We start from the raw sequence: 18,363 nt of genomic DNA on the forward strand, positions 1-18,363 counted from the left end.
CGTTGTGGAGCACAGGCTCTAGGCGTGCGGGCTCAGTAGCTGTGGCTTGCGGTCTCTAGAGCGCAGGCACAGTAGTTAGTTGCTCGGCTTAGTTGCTCCGTGTCATGTGGGATCTTCCTGGACCAGGGCTCGAACCCATGTCCCCTGCATTGGCAGGCAGATTCTTAACCACTGTGCCACCAGGGAAGTCCTGATTATACACATTCTGATTAAAGTTTGCTGGGCAAGGAAGATCGAAAGTTAAAAAAAATGGGGGGGGGGGAGCTTTAAAATTTGTGACCAATTTGCCATGTCTGTCTTCTGTTACAGAGTTGCTTATAACTCCAAATTAACCAGGATAGTTAGCTCATTCTTAAACTGAAGCTTGTTTCTTTTTGCCCTTTTTTCAATGGCATCTCAATATGCTCTAGAATTTCTGATTTGGAAAGGCTGTTCTCGTTGGGCATCTTGTCTGTAATGGACATATGAATAAAAAAGTAGCCACTGTCACTTGATTCAAGTTGGGTGACTCACAAACTGCATGTAACTGATTTCACTTAGTAAAAACATGGACGAGTTGGATTTTCCAAGGCTTTCCCCTGCCCTGTGTTAGTATAGAATTCTCTTTCTAGCTCTGCTGTTTTCATACTGTTCCTGACTTGCTTAGGACCAATCTTCCTCCCTGCATTTTTATTTATTGTATTTATTTTTTGGCCACGTCGCACGGCTTGCAGGATCTTAGTTCCCTGACCGGGGATTGAACCTGGGCTCGAGCAGTGAAAGTGATGCGTCCTAACCACTGGACCACCAGGGAATTCCCATCCCTACAGTTTTAGATTAGGAACTCTTGGATTATTTCAGATAACAGGTGTTCTAATCGCATCACGTTGCCTCTGGCTCTCCAGTTACATGTCGCTTCTTTCTGATATTTGAGTCAGATTTGTTGACAGCTCTGCCTGGTTTCAGAGATTCAGAGAATTCTGGATGCTTGAGATGGAAAACCCTCTACTTAGAATTTTCTGATTTGACTTTTGTCATGTTCTCTTACCTACACTACACCCTCCCTTTCAGTATGTGGGCACGTGTGTGTGCATGTGTGCGTGCACACACACAGAGAATAGACACCTAGATCCAGCTAGGTTTTCTTTGCCTTTATTGCTTTGATCTCTAACAAGGCTCCTGGCAAAAACCTGATTACCGGGACTTCCCTGCTGGCACAGTGGATAGGACTCCGCACTCCCAATGCAGGGGGCCCGGGTTCGATCCCTGGTCAGGGAACTAGATCCCACATGCATGCTGCAACTAAGAGTTCACATGGCACAACTAAGACCCTGTGCAATTAAATAAATAAATATTTAAAACAAACAAAAAACCTGATTACCATTGTGTCATCCTCATTACTTGTCTTTTTTCTTTCCAACCCCTTAGTCTCACTTTAAAAAAAATCTTGTTCTTAGTATAAATAAGTCATGCTTTGCATATACTCGTATTGAAGTTTTTGAAGTTGTGGAAATTACGCACAGAAATTCATGTCCACTTGCGTTTTCATAATGAGAACTTGTAGGGACACATCACTGTACTTTAGTGTGGACTCTGTGACAAAAGTGAGGCTGAACTTTTCTTGATTGGCAGTTGGCTGTTTAAATGTAAAAGTGAAGTGGGCGATTAAGATCGCACCTCTTGCCTGTCCACAGCATCTTAGAGGTGTATCTGGAGTTAGCCCCAGGGTGTGGGTAAGCATTTGTTTTCTGAGGATCATGTATTTCCCAGATAGCTCAGAATTCCAAGGGCAATCCATAAATTTGTATCATCTGATACCTAAGTACAGCTAGGAATGAAAAAAACATGAAAATTAGGCTTTGATTAATTATAGGTGAAACTGGAGGGGGGATAATAATTTAATGTGAAATCTCTTAGGGAATAACTTGGTTTTCAGAGTAGAGGCTGTTGTAGGGCCTCACCGTCCTCTGTGAGTTCTTAAAACGGTCTCTGGGTCACCGCTCTTTATCTAGGCTCACCCCTGTCCAGTCCATCTTTCACATTGACAACATTTAAACTCTAGATCTCATCTTGTTGCTCGTTTGCCTTGTCTCACCTGACTTCAGTGTCCCACCTCAGTGGTCTTGTCTTCAGCACTCCCTTCCCTATCCCACACTTTAGTCATATTCAAACACATGGCTGTTCCGGGAACAGGTTAGACCTCTTCCCCTCTCCGCCTTTGTGGGAGTACAGAGTCTGTTGAAAATGTACTTGCCACAGCCTAAATTTCATCTCCTCTGTGTCATTTTCCTCTACTTCTCTTGAGTCATTTGTTTCTATATACTGTGTTAATCTCTGCTATAGCTATTTTAATGTGCATTTATCTCAGTTAGAGCGGACTGGCTCCCTCCCTCGCTTCTGCAGCAAGCCTGCCCGGCTCTGCTGGGCGTTTGTGCGTGGTTCTTTGCGAGCTGGCTTGGGGTTGCCTAACCTTTCCTAGTGCCTTCCGAAAGGCTCTTTCTTCTTGTCATCAGGGCCTTCTCCCTGCTGTGAATTTCTTGAAGCTCCAGGGTCTGTCCTCCATGCTTATAGGATCACCTGCTGAGCCCTACCTGTCTTTCGAGGCCCAGCTTAGGCCTCATTTACAGCCAAGTCTTTTCTGTCCAGGCTCCCCTCCCTTGAGCTCCTTTTCTACAGAACAAGTTTGGAGTTTATGCCATTTATTTTCCATATTTTCTCTGTTCTCAGTTTTATTGTATTCTTCAAGGAAGTAGGCACCATTATCATATTACTCCTGCATTCCCCAGTACAGTGCATATTAGTGCTTTAAAAGTACCTGTTGATTAATATAGTGCATATTAAGTGGATTTTACTCCTTTATTTGCTACTCTGAAAAGCTGAACTATCAAAGAAAGTTACAAATTAAAACTGGGAAAAGCGTCTACAACATCTGGATGGTAGAAACTTGATTGCTTTTGATACGTTCTTTGGAAGAAGCAGTTTCAGAGCTAATACAACAAAACTGGCCCTGAGTTTGTATTGCCCTTTCCTCTAAAGAAATTCGTTATCTCTAACTGGCACTCTGATACTTGATTTGATTAGTCTAGTGTTCGGGTGGGGGTGAGGGGACAACTGTGTGAGTTGGATACCTTTGCTAAGAATGGAGAGGCAGCTACTGGGTAGACTTCCCAGTCCTTTGTGATCTTTTTCCTTAGTACTTAAAGAGAACTGCCATCAAAGCCCAACTGTTACTCCTTCTCGATGTTGCATGTTTCTGCCTCTTCGTGTGAAAATTATAGCTTTTGCCTAGGCCTTGAGCGTTGCTGTTGGGGGGAGTTTATCGTTAACTTATAACACAGAGCTGACCTCCCTTCAGAGTGACTGCACTCTGCTATTTATAGATACTTTCTTCTCTGTCCCTTCCTGGTGGCCTGCTGCTCTCAGTGTACAGAGTGGCAACCACCAACCCTTCTTGAGCCTAGCCGTTCCCCCATTTGGGTCTTGTTATACGTGGCCCAACTCAGTTCTCCGCACGCCTGAATCCAAGCCCAGGGGTCCTGCAACTCCAGGTGTCTGGACACTGGCAGAAGCAGGAGAGCCAGTAAGAACAGCCTTTCAGCAGCTCGGTTTGTTCACTACACCCTGTTCCCAGGCTGTTGGGAAACTCGGCCAAAGGTTTGGGGTAAATGTGCCTGCCCCTCGCGGGGTAATAAGCACGTTGTTTTGAACCTGAATGGAGGCAGTGAAGACTCAGTTTTCTCTGGGACCAGTGGGGAGTCTATTTTTTTATATTAATCAAACATCATTGTTTCCCAACATGTTTGAGTGACCTGGGCATTTTATTTTTCATCATAATATTTTTGAATTAACTTAGAAAATGAAATAAATTCCCAGAGACACGTACCTATTTTAAAATTTGGCCAGGTGTATTTATACCCGTAATGAGCCACTTGTAGCCCTCCTGATTCAAGCTAGCATTCTCCATTATCACAAGGTAAAGAATTTGAAATTTTACCTTTTATCCCTACAAATATTCCTAGAAATTAGAGGCTAAAAAACAGTTCTAGTTTTCTTGTGACCTACTTTTTTGAGTTAAGAATGTCCAAGTTGTTTCTTTTATATGTATATATATATATATATATATATATATATGTGTGTGTGTGTGTGTGTGTATATGTGTGTGTGTATATATATATGAGAATAAACATGATTTCCCAGGTATGTTTATATTTTAAAAGAAAGGAAAACCGTGGCCCATAGCCTCTCCCCACCCATCCCACATTGGCCCTTGTGTGGAAAAGGTGGGTAACTATTGACTTTGGCTGTGGAAGGAGATGGGGAAGATATTTTAGTACCAGGAGAGAAACTTTGAATCATAATTGTAGCAATCATACAATTTTAGCTGTCTTGTCCCGTATGGCCACATGTGACTCTTGAGCACCGGAAATGTGGCTGGTCCAAATTGCGATGTGCTATGAAGCTTCAAAACACCCAGATTTTGAAGACTTAGTACCAAAAGAATTACATGTTGAAATAATAATGTTTAGCTGTATGAGGTTAAATAAATACATTTAAAATTAATTTTACCAGTTTCTCTTTTACTTTTTGGTGTGGCTGCTAGAAAATTTAAACTTACCTGTGGCTCACATTGTGGCTTGAGTGATGTTTCTGTTAGCACCAGCTCAGGTGACAGTGGAGGTGTTGTGTTTCTCGTAGTGCTGAGGGCCGGGGCCTCTAGAGAGTGCTGCAGGCAGACTGAGGTGTGTAGGGATTTGAACTTGGGGAGCATGTGCTTGCATGCCTTTGTATAAGACCCAGAAAAAATTTGTATTATAAATATTCCCTTCATAGCACGTCTAAAAGAAATAGTATTAAAAATTTGTAACACATTTTGTTGTCTTAAAGTCTTTCCCCCTGTGTTATCTTAGGTGGATGCAGCTACTTCTCATGTTTGTGTAGGTTGTACTTCTTACTTTAGGTGACTGCAGCTATCTAAACTGGATGTATGTTGTGCATGTGTGTTGCAAGACTGGAGCATGCAAGGAAGTATTTAGGGTATGGGATCTTGGGGATTGATGTGGACCAGTTACGGAATGGCATACCGGAGGCTGGCTTCGCGGGTGTGCGGCCTGTAGTCCCACGGGGCCCACACCCAGAAGCGTTAGCTTTCAGGCTCAACTGCTGTCTTGAGATTCTTCATAATCTTTGAATCTCTTTTTGAATCTTTGAACCTTGTGCCCTGGGCCAGCCATTCCTGGGTACAGGTTTTCCACTATTGATAGCAGTTTGCAGACTTGGGCTTTACAGAGTACAGTTTACCCTACTTGGATAGAAGATTGCCAAAATTAGGCAGTTAGTACATACGAATAGGGGATTTTGTATTTTAAACTCATTAAAGTTCTTCTGTGTCATTTCCACAGTTTCCTTCTCATCTGTAGGCGGGACCATCAGCAGTTTCCCTCTCCAGAGCTCTTTAATAGTTTACCTTTTAGTGTGTTCATGGTGTCATTTTTTCTGGCCTCTGTTGGAAAGTGTTATATTTTGCTTCTGTTACATTGAAGGAAAACCCACTAATACCAGCTTGTCCACAGGGAGTTTCTGAAATAAATGACAGTCACGTGTTGGTATAGTAGGCTTTTCCTGTTTCTCATGGTTACATGATTATTTTGAATATACTTATTGCAGTTTATTACAAATGATCAGCAGTGGTTTAAACCCAGGACAGCAGCAGCCTCTGAGGACTTGCTGGAGGTGCAGAATCTCGGGCCTGATCCCTGCTTTCCTCAATCGGAATCTGAGACTGTGTTTTCATAAGACCCCATGGAAGTCTGGTAGCACTGGTTTAAAGCTCACTTGACTTCAAGGGGGTGGTATGTTGATTACACAGAAGCTTCCAGGTGCTGAGTGCCGATATGTCCCAGCCACCAGACCGGGCCTTTCTCATCTACTCGCAGCCATTTTACTTGTTTGAGGATATTGGGGCTTAGAGAGGTGAAGTGGTTTTCCTGAGGCCTCAGTGCCAGGCAGTTGTGGAGCCAGCATTGGAATCCAGTCTGTTTAGATGCTTAAGAGTCCTAACAAGGTTTGAGGAGAAAATGATGTTTATTTGATGAAAGCACGTGGTTGTAGGTGGTTTACATAAACCACAGTTGGGCCCTGTTGAATATACTCTACCAGCAGAGCCTTGGCAGATTCTGCGGAGGCACTGACGTCCTTCTCAAACCTCTTGCACGTGATTTAACCACATCACCGTACCAGGTCCTGTGTCATGGAGACAAGGTAGCACCTTTTGTTTCAGAAACAAAGTGTCACTGCTTAACTGCTTTTGAAATAAAGGTGCTGTGGCCCAGGTTTTGCTTCCAAGAAGGATGATATTTTATTAATTTCACAGGACCTTTAATTAAAGCAGTTGATCTATGACGAGTAGATTTATGGATCCTTTGGTCCTATTTTATGCATATATGGTGATAATTTTCACTTGTGTCTTCAGTTATGAGGAAGGCAGAGCATAGCAGAGGTTGTCCTCTGTGGCATCAAGTAACAGTTAACTCCTGCCCACATACTCTTCAGCCCTTGTGGAGAAAACCCTATTTTCAAGGTACCTCATCCAACTTACAAAACAATTCTAGGATTTTGCAGACGGATGGAGGGTAGTTTGGTTTTACCATTTCTCTCTTTGTCAGTATTGATTTAAAAGCCTGTGAATTGGTTCTGTAAGAAATTGTATCCCCTTTTATTTCTAAATCCTGTTGAAGTATACCTAGGTTAAGAATTTTAAAGTGTATTTATGTTTACTAAAAGTGAGCTGTTGAAGTTCTGACTTTTTTCAGTTTTTTCAGAGTATCTTAGTTACATTTTTTAAAGGACTCCATTTACCTCAGGGCCCTGGGCAGCTGAACTTTGTAACAGTTAGTTCATACCTAGCTTGATTTGACTTCAAAGGGCACAAATAGAAGTAGGGCCAAGCCAGGGGTAACTAATTTACCAGTGCTGTTCATTTCCAGTCAATTTGCTGTTTGGCGAAAAGATAGAATACATAATGTTTAAGAGTCTACTGTGGTTATATTTTATTTTTAAGTTGGTAGTATACCTACCCAATTTAAAGAAAATGCACTGTGGAAATGTATATTTTAAGGTGTTTTGATTTGAAAAATGCTATTCTAATTTAGGATAGTGGAAAGCAAAAGGAGTTAGGCATTTTAAAACAGATAGTTGCTCAAGAATTCCTTTTCTTGTGTATAATAAAATAAGTATAATAACACACTGTGTCGTGGGCTCAGGAGTTTGGAGGAGCTGGTTGGTCAGGTCGGCCATCCTGCTGGAATACAGGCCAGGTGTGTATGATGGCTCATCGTAACCCGGCCTAGGACAGGCTCTCAGATCGGCAGGCAGCGATCTTGCACGCGGTGACTTGGGGGTGGAGGCACCTTCCTTTTTGGCTCTGCTGTCCCTTAGGGCCTTTTTTGTCATCAGCATCCAGCCACATGCCGGGGGGAGCACATGGAATTTTTTATGGCTCACAGCACATTGGAGAAAACTGTGTAATGTGGCCGTACCTACCTGCCCGAGAAGTTGGGGACACGGTCTAGGTGAGTGCCTAAGGAAGGGAGAGGATGGGTCTGGTAGACAGTCCCGCCTGACACCACATGGCTCCGCCCCTCCGGGCAGGCTGTGAGGACTGTGGGGGGCATGCCCGTGTGGGTTCAGAGATGGCAGAAAGGAATGTGTTAGTCAGCACTCTGTTTCCTCTTGAGCAGGGGATGCTAAACTTTTTCTGTAAAGTACCAGCTAGTAAATATGCAGGCCACACATGGTCACTGTCACATATGCTTCTCTTAAACAGCCCTTTAAAATTATCAAAGCCGTTCTTAGCTTGCAGTCTGTGGGCTGGATTTGGTCTGTGGGCCGAAGTTTGCCAACACTTGTTATTTCATCACCACCAATTATCAGTTTTCTCTGTAAATCAGTATATGATGAGTTACCTTTATAAGGTTAAAATTTTGGAAGTCGGGCTTCCCTGGTGGCGCAGTGGTTGAGAATCTGCCTGCCAATGCAGGGGACACGGGTTCGAGCCCTGGTCCGGGAAGATCCCACGTGCCGCGGAGCAACTAGGCCCGTGAGCCACAACTACTGAGCCTGCGCGTCTGGAGCCTGTGCTCCACAACAAGAGAGGCCGCGATAGTGAGAGGCCCGCGCACCGCGATGAAGAGTGGCCCCCGCTTGCCGCAACTAGAGAAAGCCCTAGCACAGAAATTAAGACCCAACACAGCCATAAATAAATAAATTAAAAAAAAAAAAATTTTGGAAGTCAGTTTTTAATTGAGGTAAATAATGTGATTATATCTTGATCCATATTTTAGAAGTATGACTTTGGTTTGTAGACATTTATAGTTTTCAGTTGATGAATATGAGTGTGTATCTTGTTTATAACTAGCCAGTAGTAAGGGCTTGATATCAGATTTGCTTTTGTGGTTTATTAGTACTTTTCATTATACTTTGCCTTTATGTGTGGGATTACAAAAAAATGAAAAGACATACTACTTTAAATGAGACCTATTTTTTTTTTTTAAGACTTAAGGCTAAATTATTAACTGTGTCCAGTTTTCTAACTTCAAGTGGAGAGACCATTAGATTAGCAGAAATTCGGCTTATAGACCAAAATAAGCACATACTGACCTGATACCAGTGGGACGTGGGAAGGTATTTGAATGTCACTAATGGCTTTTCAGTCAGTGACTTCGCTGAAGTATTTGAAATAAGGAAAGTGAACTCTTTTGTCAATCTGTAGACATCCTAGGATCGAATTTTCCGTGATCAACTTTGAAGACAAGGTGAATGATTGTTCTTTAAGGTGATTTTGCTACAGTTTTTTGTTTCTTTGCTAAGAATGGCATAGGTTTTACCATTTTATGGCTTTCAGGTTTTCAGCTGTGAATGCTGTCCGTGGCTAAAAGTTCTGGTTCGTGGTGGTTATTTATTTAATGTTGTAATATTCTGAAGAGTACCATGTACTTAGGTCTCAATACTTGTCATTTGTTACTGAAGATATTAGTTCTGTGTAAGAATGTATGTTTCACCCTGAAGAAAGGGTTTATTTTCTTCCTTTCCCAGCACTAAATTCTTAAAGTATGGGTGGGTTAATTTTGCAGGTTAAAATCATCCCAGGTTTTAGCATTCTTTCAGCATTTTCAAGTCAGAATTTTTTGTTGTCGATAAAAATATTTTCTGAGAAGGAAAAAATCTTGCCAATTTTACTTATTTAAAAAGTATTTTATAGATTCTATATGGAACTTGTTTTTCTTATGTGACCCAAGTTGACATTTTAGACTGTAGAACTAGATGGAAATTTGAAAAATTAATATGTGAAGTTGAAATTGTATTTGAAATACTCTCTGCATTTTGTTTAGAGCAGCATGTTTTGGAAATTTGATCTTCACTCATCATCCCACATAGACACACTTCTAGAAAGAGAAGATGTAACACTGAAGGAGTTGATGGATGAGGAAGATGTTTTACAGGAATGTAAAGCTCAGAACCGCAAACTTATAGAGTTCCTGTTAAAAGCAGAATGTCTCGAAGATTTAGTCTCATTCATTATTGAAGAACCACCTCAAGACATGGATGAAAAGATCAGATACAAGTAAGAAAATTCAGTCTTCTCTTTAGGGTGGGGCTGAAGTGAAGCGGGGGTAGGGTATATTATCGTCCTTATTGTCTAGCAGCTCTGCAGACCAGTAGACCAGTTACAGAATGCCGTAGACCAGTTACAGAATGTTAACATGTCAGGAGCGACAGGCTCAGTGGAGCAAACAATCCGTTCTAGAACTAAGTCCAGTGAAATCACAGGATTTTTAAAGTGAATGTTCTAAATTTTGGCCAAAAGGTTTTGTCTAAGGGCAAAGTGCATTATAAACAGTGATAAAGTTTCCTAAAATAGTAAGACAATCCAAGTAAGTATTTTCTCTTTTTTGCAAATAGGAAGACAGAGATGATGTGACTACTCAAGATCACACAGCACATCTGGGTCAGAGCTTGTTTTATGAACAGTGCTGCTGATAAAATAAATTCTGACCTTTTGTTATCTGAAAATAAGGGTATGGGTCTTGGTGAACATTAGTGTAGCTAAATTTAAGCAGCTAACACCTTGGATAACGGCAGTGGATTTATCTACTTCACCACTGGTGTCGTCAGCTTATAACACTTTGTATTCGGACCCCTGGAAACTCTGCGAATATTCCATATGTATTTAAATTGTTGGGGTTTCAGTTAGTTACTTTTCCATCTCCAACTCTATTGAAATATTTGTCCCCCCTCTCTGCCTGAAAGTAGAACCAATTCAGGAACAAAACAAAAAGTCATTGATTATGCATTAAATAAACTTAATGGAATAGGAAGAATTATGGCCTACAGTAGATTCTCCTTTGCCCTTTTCCCCCCAGTCTGTCCCCCTTTTCAGATATCCTTTCATTTCTTTGTGGGGAGAGTTTTGCTGTCAGAGGAATAATACTTAGTAATGCTTTCAAGTTCTCGTGGCTTGGATCTTCAAGGAAGTCGTGTTCTCTGCCAGCCATTAAGGTTGACAACTAGCATGCAGCACGTCTCCACTCAGAGAGCAGTACCTTAGAAAAGAAAAGGACAGAAATTTGACAGGAATACCAGTGTACTCCTGCCGCCCCAAAGATAGATACTTTGCTACTTTGGAATTCCCTTCACAGTGAACCAGCCTGTGTGGGTGCTGCTTGTCGTGGGCTTATCCTGGCCGGAGGCAACGTGGTGTGGGCTTTGTATCAGGCCCACCCGGGATGGGTGTAGCCCTCTCCTAGAAGCTCTGAGAACTTGAACAAGAGGCTTACCCTTCTTGGGTCTGTTTTCTCACATGCTGAATGAAGCTAATACTTCTTTAACTGGAGAAGAGTAAGCAAGCCTTGTGGAAATTGCTTATTTTACCAAAAAGTAGTTGTGGCATCTGTTGTATTGCCATGCCAGCGTTTTTTGTGCTGCCTTTGCGGTTGAGAGAGCAGGTGTGTTTCCCTGGGCAGGCAGCCTTCTGGTTGGCACCATTTCGAGGGAGCATGGCTTGCGCTGAGCAGAGCAGTTCTCTGCTGCACTTCTGGCCCGGACAGAGCCACCCGCTGTGGTAACATACACAGAGCTGGATGTCTCGGACAGCTGGATTAGCGCAGAGTGATTTTTCAGAGGGGTTCTGAAAGCTTCTCTGGGTTAAGGTTGACTATAGTCATCTAAGGAAATTTAGACTAGTGCTTTTTAGTTTACGGATGATGGGGTGATTGCTGTGGTTTGTGAAGTTCATAACTGCGTATCAGTTACACATGTGGATTGAACCCATCACTTTTAATCCAGTGATCATACACAAGGTGTTAGAAGGTTTGTCATTTTTACACTAACTTTTTAATCTTAATGACAGATACCTCAGTTTTAAATAATTTAGCAGATATTTGAACAGAACTTTAAAAATAGGTCCTTAAGTAGTAGTGTAAACCCAAAAGCTGAGATGCTGTTGGTTGGGTCAGGTTCCCACAGAGGGACTTCAGAGGCAAGAGGAGAACCAGGAGGGGTGCTTCCCTCAATGTCAAGGGAGGCCAGGCTTCAGGACGGGGAGATGGGACAGGGGGCCCAGGGGATCCAGGGGCTGTGCTGACAGGCCAGGTAACCATTGGCATTTACAGCGTGGAGCACACGGGCACCTTCAGTGCAGGTTCTCCGGGTTGGTGGACACGGAGGCCAGGCTGCAGTGCTTCTGAGGAAGAATTGGAGACAAAGCAGAGAGTTCTTTCAAATAGTTCCCTGGAAAAGGAGCAGAGAGAGAAAGTGGGAGCTACAGGCAGATGTGGAGCCAGGAGAGGTGTGGTGTTTGTTTTTTCTCATAGATGCGAGAAATAACGGTCTGTTTATGTGCTGGTGAGGGTGATGAGCGCAGGGGGAAACGGGGCTGGTGTGGAGGGAGTGGGAGGTCTCGTGATGCTCTGTGCTGGCCTCGGTGGGAGGGCGTGTGGTCGAGAGGACAGTAGGGTGGCTTCATAGTGGGAGGAGGAAGGGGACCGGGTGCAGGTCAGGGGTATGGTTGGGCTGGGCTCTCTTCCCATCGCTTCTGTGTTCTCAGGACAAAGCAGCTGAGGTCAGAGGGTGGGGTGGGGCTGGAGAGGCCCTGCTGAGGGGTGGCGTAGAGGTCTTGGGGTGTTTCAGAAGCTTGTTTAATCTTAGGGAGGTAGAGTGAGAGTTGCCCCAGCCTGTTCCGAACCAGAACTTTGAGCCTTTGTGTTCGTGCCTGGGCCCCCACTTGCGTGCTTCTTTAGCTCGGTCAGACCTCCCGGTCACCGGTGGAAAAACAGGTGAAAAACTTTAAAAGCTGCCCATGCGCTCCTCTGGACCTTCTGCATCAGAATTTTGAGAATACTCCCTACACACTGGGTTGCAGCCGGAGCTGGGGTCTCCACCTTTTCCCAGTCCTTTGCCAGCAGCTTTCAAATTGGGGCAGTTGAGCCGACTCCACCACCCCCTACCCCCGCGCCCCCAGCCCTGTTGCAGCATTTGGACAGTTTTATGAAGTAGAAACTAAAGAGGAATTAAGACAGCTAGCATTTATTTATTCCAGGCCTTCTTCTCAGTATTTTGTATGTGTTATTCTCCCCCGTGAGGTAAGGACTTTTCTTAATATTGCATCCTTGGAAACTGAGGCCCAGAGAAGTTAAGTAACGTGCCCGAGGTCATACAGCTTGTAAGTGGTGGAGACAGGTTCTGAGCCTAGGTGGTGTGACTCCAGAAGCCACACCTGTCGCCACTGCTTGCTCCTGCCTCCGGCACATTGGTGACTTTGTATTATGGGGTCTTTGAGCCCATGTGTTCTGTAAAGTGAGGAAGGCTTTAATTTGATTGAGCCGTAGCCTCCGGAAGACAGCAATTTGATCATGTGATCTTTGTGCCCACACACCTGCCAGTTCTGTTGTCTGTCTTTGATTTTTTTCTCCCTGCAAAGGTTCCTTTGGGGATATTCTCATACGGTTCAGTGTTCCTCCCTCATGGCAGACCTGCGAGGTGCTGCAGCTTCTGGTCTGTTGCCAGTTGCTTCTCAAGCCAGTGGTCTCCAAACAGGCGGCTGCTTGCTTGTCTTGGATGCCTCAGGGGTGCTGCATGGGTTCCGGCCACAGTCTTTACCCCTCTCTTTTGTCATACAGCTGCTTCTGGCTGTTTTGTCACCTCCCTGTCCTGATCAGCATTTGAGCTTGCCACTCCCTGCTACTCACCTGGGAGGGATAAAGAGCAGAGAGGTGAACGATGGGAGGGGGAGAGTGTAGTCTGGACGGGCCTTGGAGTCTCCACTGTTGCTCTGAGAACAGATGAGAAGTCATTTGTGGTAAAAGAAGTGAGTGGAGAAAATGCATCTACTGCCAACTTTTCAGAGAGAGTGCTCTGGCGCTCAGGGGCAAACGTGCTTTAGGGGTACAGGTATTTCTAGGGCCGTGGGGCCTGTGGAAGAGGGCTGTGTCCCACAGCAGTGAGATCTGATGGTGGGCTGATCCCACAAGATCCTGGAAGACTGGTGTGGAGAGCTCTGTATATGGTTTTCCCACCTGGGTAACTCAGGCCGTGTCCTGTTCTCTCTTGAGTGTATCAGAATATTTATTCTCTTAACATGTCATATGGACTGAACACTTGATAAGCCCAGCTTTCTAACTCCAGTTACAACCCATCTGAGGATACAGGCAGCCTGTCCAGGAACCTGAATGTGTCTTGAGTAGTTAAGGGTGCTGTGTGCAGTGCAGTTTCCTGGAAATGGGCGTCCCCCGCGGTTGTCCTTTGAGCTGTGCTGCTTTGCACGCAGGAGCAGGCTGCTGCGGGCTGCGGCCCCAGGCTTTGACCTGCCCCATCGCACCTCCTCTGAGGAGGCCCCGCCCTTGCCTCCTGAGTCCCAGGTGTGCTCTAGTTTTGTTGGGGAAAATGTATTCCTATTATTAAAGCTTGGTTTAGAAACCATTTTTTAGACACAGAAGAAAATTCACTTTATAATCTCTCTAGATTAAATTGGACGGAATGGATTGAAATTATTTTCTAATTCCCAGAAGATGACTTTGTTTATTTTTCAGAAAGTTTTAGGAAACCTTTCTGATTTGCATTTTACTTGATGTAATTAAACCGTTAATACAGATGATGATACGGGTGTCCTGTTCTTCTAGGTATCCAAATATATCTTGTGAGCTGCTCACTTCTGACGTCTCCCAGATGAATGATAGACTGGGAGAAGATGAATCCCTGCTGATGAAATTGTATAGCTTCCTCCTAAACGATTCCCCCTTGAACCCACTACTTGCCAGTTTCTTCAGCAAGGTGCTAAGTATTCTTATCAGCAGAAAACCAGAACAGGTAAATACTGTTTTCCAAAAAGGTAAGTATTAGGGCTGATCATCCCCCTGAGATGATCCCCCAGTAATTTTGTTGCTTCAGTGTTCTGAGTGTGCCTTAAATCCAGGTTCTGTAAAAGAATATATTTTAAACCTTAAGCATTCTAAATGCTTGCTGACTTAACACTGACTTACTCATTAATGAATACATTCTAATTTGACCTCTTATTTTCCGAGTACCTCACATCTCAGTTTTTCAGTATACTTTGGCTTCCTCTTTCGACAAGTGGTTGGAAGCATGAGAATGTTGGGGTCCGTTTGTGAGGATAGTGTGAGGAGGGTGCACACTGAGTGGTTGGTGTGTGGGTGGCATCTTAGTGACCATGGTAAAGTAACAGTTTATTTTTTCTTTCCCCTAATGATGATCACAGGTGAAACTTAAAAAGCTTTCCCATAAATGCACTTGATGATTAGTTTATACAAATGGTGATTGTTTCTGTTTTGACTCCACTCAAAAACTTGAGCCATCTGGGTACTGACTGTCATGTTGCGTGCACATGGAGCTCTGCTGTTCCTGTCCGGAAGGGCTTAACAGGGGCTCATTCCTCACTGTTACCGGCAGGAGCCTCTCCCCCCTCTTCTTCCTCTTCCTTCGTCGTTGTCGTCGTCGTCTTCGTGGTGGTGTCCATCCATGTTCCCGCATCCCGCATCCCGCGCCCCCACCCAAGGCTTCATTTTGTTCTTAATTCAGATGTACTGTACTTGGGAAACTTGCTTTCCAAGTGTCTGTCGTATGTGTAGTGGTTCTCGAAAGTGTGGTCCCTGCTCCAACAGCATGAGTACCACCCGAGAACTTGTTAGAAAAGCAAGATCTTGAGCCCCATTCCAGACAGAACTACTGAATCAGACCCTCTGGGGGTGGGGCCAGCAATTTGGGATTTAAGAAGCCTCCCAGGGGCTTCCCTGGTGGCACAGTGGTTAAGAATCCGCCTGCCAATGCAGGGCACATGGGTTTGAGCCCTGGTCCAGGAAGATCCCACATGCCACGGAGCGACTAAGCCCGTGCGCCACAACTACTGAGTCTGAGCTCTAGAGCCCGTGAGCCACAACTGCTGAAGCCTGCGGCACACTTAAGAGTCCATGCTCCACAACAAGAGAAGCCACTGCGATGAAAAGCCTGCGCGCTACAACGAAGAGTAGCCCCCGCTCGCCACAACTAGAGAAAGCCTGTGCAGCAACGAAGACCCAATGCAGCCAAAAGTAAATAAAATAAATAAATTAAAAAAAAAAAAAAAAAAAGAAGCCTCCCAGGTGACCGTGGTGCACGCTGAAATTTGAGAATCACAGCTCTAGTGGGAACTGGTGCAGAAAAGGACCTGCTTACGAGGAGACTGTGATCCATTTACGGAAACAGGCACCCAGGGAGCAACAGCAGCCTCAGATGCCCGAGTGCGAACTAACGGTCCTGCAGAGTGCGGCCAGCAGGGGTGCAGGGGTCACACCAGCTGGGCCTGGCGTCCTTCGCGGTGGAAAACAGGCTCCTTGACCCGTCCTTGCTGTCAGCAGACACGGAGGCACGGGAACTATTTTAGGCCCAGTACGCCTGTCCTCTGCCAAGGCAAAGTGGATACATGTCTTATTTTAGAGGAGGCTGTTCTTTCGTGTTCTTAATTGAGCAGGGTTACCTTCCTAAATGTATTGGAACTGAGGTTCTTTTTTCTTAGATAGTAATCCCCAAATCATGATCCCTGCAATACAGATTGTCTTTCCTTCTTGTGTCTTTTGATGAGAAGTGACAGTACTGCTGACTGTTGTAGGGAAGTGCAAGCCATCCCATCCGTGTAAGGCGCTCGTCAGTTCCAGACGGTTGTAGTCACGATGAGACAGGTCTCACGCCTTCACCGTGCTTTTCTCCTCACTCCGTGCTAGGGAAACCCTAATTTGTGGGTCCTGGACTTCAGTGTGCCTTTATTATAGAGTGAGAATACACTTAAAGCTCTCTGGGGTTCTACATATTTGCATTGGTCTTTGAGGCCAGACATACTACCTGTGTAAAGAACATGACACGTGCCAATTAAATGCCGAGAGGAGGGCCCATTCGCTCTGCTGCTCGTCGTACTTCTCGTTTAAGCCCTCAGCCACGAGAGGATTCGAGAGCCCTTGCTCTTTCAGCTTCAGGGAACGGTCACACTGCACCTTTCTATCCTTTTGAGAATTGTGAGTGTAAATAAAGGTTTCCCATCACATAATGTATTAGTAAGGATATATGCAACTGCAAGGAATGAAAAAAATTCAGACTCAGTCTGACCTAACCAGTGCAGACATGGCTTAACGCGTGGAGCAGGAGGTCCAGCCGCGTGGGGCGCCGTCGGTGCTGGCTGGGCGAGCCCCGCAGCAGTGCCGCCCTCCAGCTCGCTGCCCTTGCTGTGCTGCCACGGCCCTGGCTGGGACTTGTGCCTTGGGCTCCAGAGTCAGTGCTTTTGCCACTAAATAATGCAGTATTTTGGCCACATTTGACTTTTTCTTCCTCTCTTCTCCACTGTGCTTTTAAAAACTACCACGTGACTCAATTGTGAGTGGATTAATTATGTATAACTTCTTGAAGGTTTACGTTACAGAGTTCAACCTCATTGTCTAGAGAAGCAACATGTGACGGTTAATCCTGCATTTACACCTGATGGTGTGAGGCAGTTTTTAGTTCATCCTTGGCTGTTAGACGTTGTGTGGGATAATGGCAGACTTGTGGCTTTGGGGTCATTTAAATCTCAGGGCAGCCACTTTTTAGCTTCTAGCAAGATATTTCACTGGTCTGAGCCTCAGTTTCCTCATCTATAACATTGAGTCGAGCAACCCTACCTCACAGGCTTCTGAGAGACTCCGGTGACTTTTGTCAGGGCAGCTGCCACGCTGACCGTGCTGCTTCTGGGACTTCAGAACGGGTGATCTGTGCACACGGACAGAAACTAGAAGGTACACAAGGGTGTCCAGGACAGAACAGGTGCCTTCTTCCTCCTGCGCAGAAGAGACCCAGGTGGCGGTCATGACTGTAAAACTGTTTTCATAACCCCTCGGGGTAACTGTCAGCCTCTTCCACACTCACTCACCCTCCTTGTGTTAATCTGATCAGGTGAATTGCTGAAATAAAATGCAAATGTGATTTTCTGTGGCACATGAGTTAGCCACTTTGATGTAGAAATCTTTATATTTTTATTTTATTTTTTTCTTACTTGCTAGAGTACAGTTAGGATTTTGAATGTTTATTCTGTGTTTTCATGTAAAGCCTAATGGACTTGCTTTATGTCCATAAACTATTAAGTGATGTATTCGCTTGCTCTTTATAGGGTGTTAAATTTTTAGTCCTCATTCTTTGAGAATTAATAATGAAAGTGAACAGAAATAAAAGATTATGGTGTGTTTGTATTAGGGAACATGTGATAATTTAAGAGATTTTTTTTTCCCAAGAGGTTTTTGAATACTGTAACAATTAGAAGGCTTTCCAATTTGACATCTTACTACTAATTCAGCGTTTGCTTTTCCTTAACTTAAAGTGGTGGTAGATTTTGGAGGGGGCAGCCAGATGGGTCGTGACTGAAAGCATCCTAAAGTTGATAGTTCCCAAGTGATGTGTCTTTCAGTTGTGGCTGTTCTCCTCTAGATTGTGGATTTCCTAAAGAAGAAACGTGACTTTGTGGACCTTATTATGAAGCACATAGGAACATCGGCCATCATGGACTTGTTGCTCAGGCTCCTGACGTGCATTGAGCCTCCACAGCCCAGGCAGGATGTGCTGAATGTGAGTAGGATCACGGCCGCTGTGGATGGGCTGGGGAGTGGTGCTCGAGCTGCTGGGCCGCTCAGTCTGGGCGGGATTCTAGGGGATTGGTAGGAAGTGGTCTGGGAAACGGGGGTGGGGGGTGGATTCCAAAATGGGAAGAGATTCAGATTTTTCAGGATTAGGATTCCCGACGTGCACATCCCTAGGTACATAGGCTGTCTCCTTGTGAGGGGTTCTTTCCCTTTGCTGGTTTGTGCTTCAGCGGGAGTGGGA

At 44.5% G+C, this 18,363-nt stretch overlaps 1 protein-coding gene across 23 annotated transcripts in view; it reads left to right on the forward strand.

Moving 5' to 3' along the window:
* The window catches only part of PPP6R3 (protein phosphatase 6 regulatory subunit 3), a 129,593-nt gene that overhangs the window by 47,838 nt on the left and 63,392 nt on the right, over positions 1–18,363 (forward strand). For 22 of the 23 annotated variants that reach the window (XM_059932212.1, XM_059932214.1, XM_059932216.1 and 19 more), the window contains 3 exons: positions 9,366–9,598; positions 14,151–14,337; positions 17,971–18,108. In XM_059932212.1, the coding sequence (XP_059788195.1) occupies positions 9,366–9,598; positions 14,151–14,337; positions 17,971–18,108 (558 nt within the window). The remainder of the gene's footprint in view (positions 1–9,365; positions 9,599–14,150; positions 14,338–17,970; positions 18,109–18,363) is intronic. The other variant, XM_059932219.1, reaches the window with a different exon arrangement.

Source organism: Balaenoptera ricei, chromosome 8 (genome assembly GCF_028023285.1).
Source record: "Balaenoptera ricei isolate mBalRic1 chromosome 8, mBalRic1.hap2, whole genome shotgun sequence".
NCBI lineage: Eukaryota > Metazoa > Chordata > Mammalia > Artiodactyla > Balaenopteridae > Balaenoptera > Balaenoptera ricei.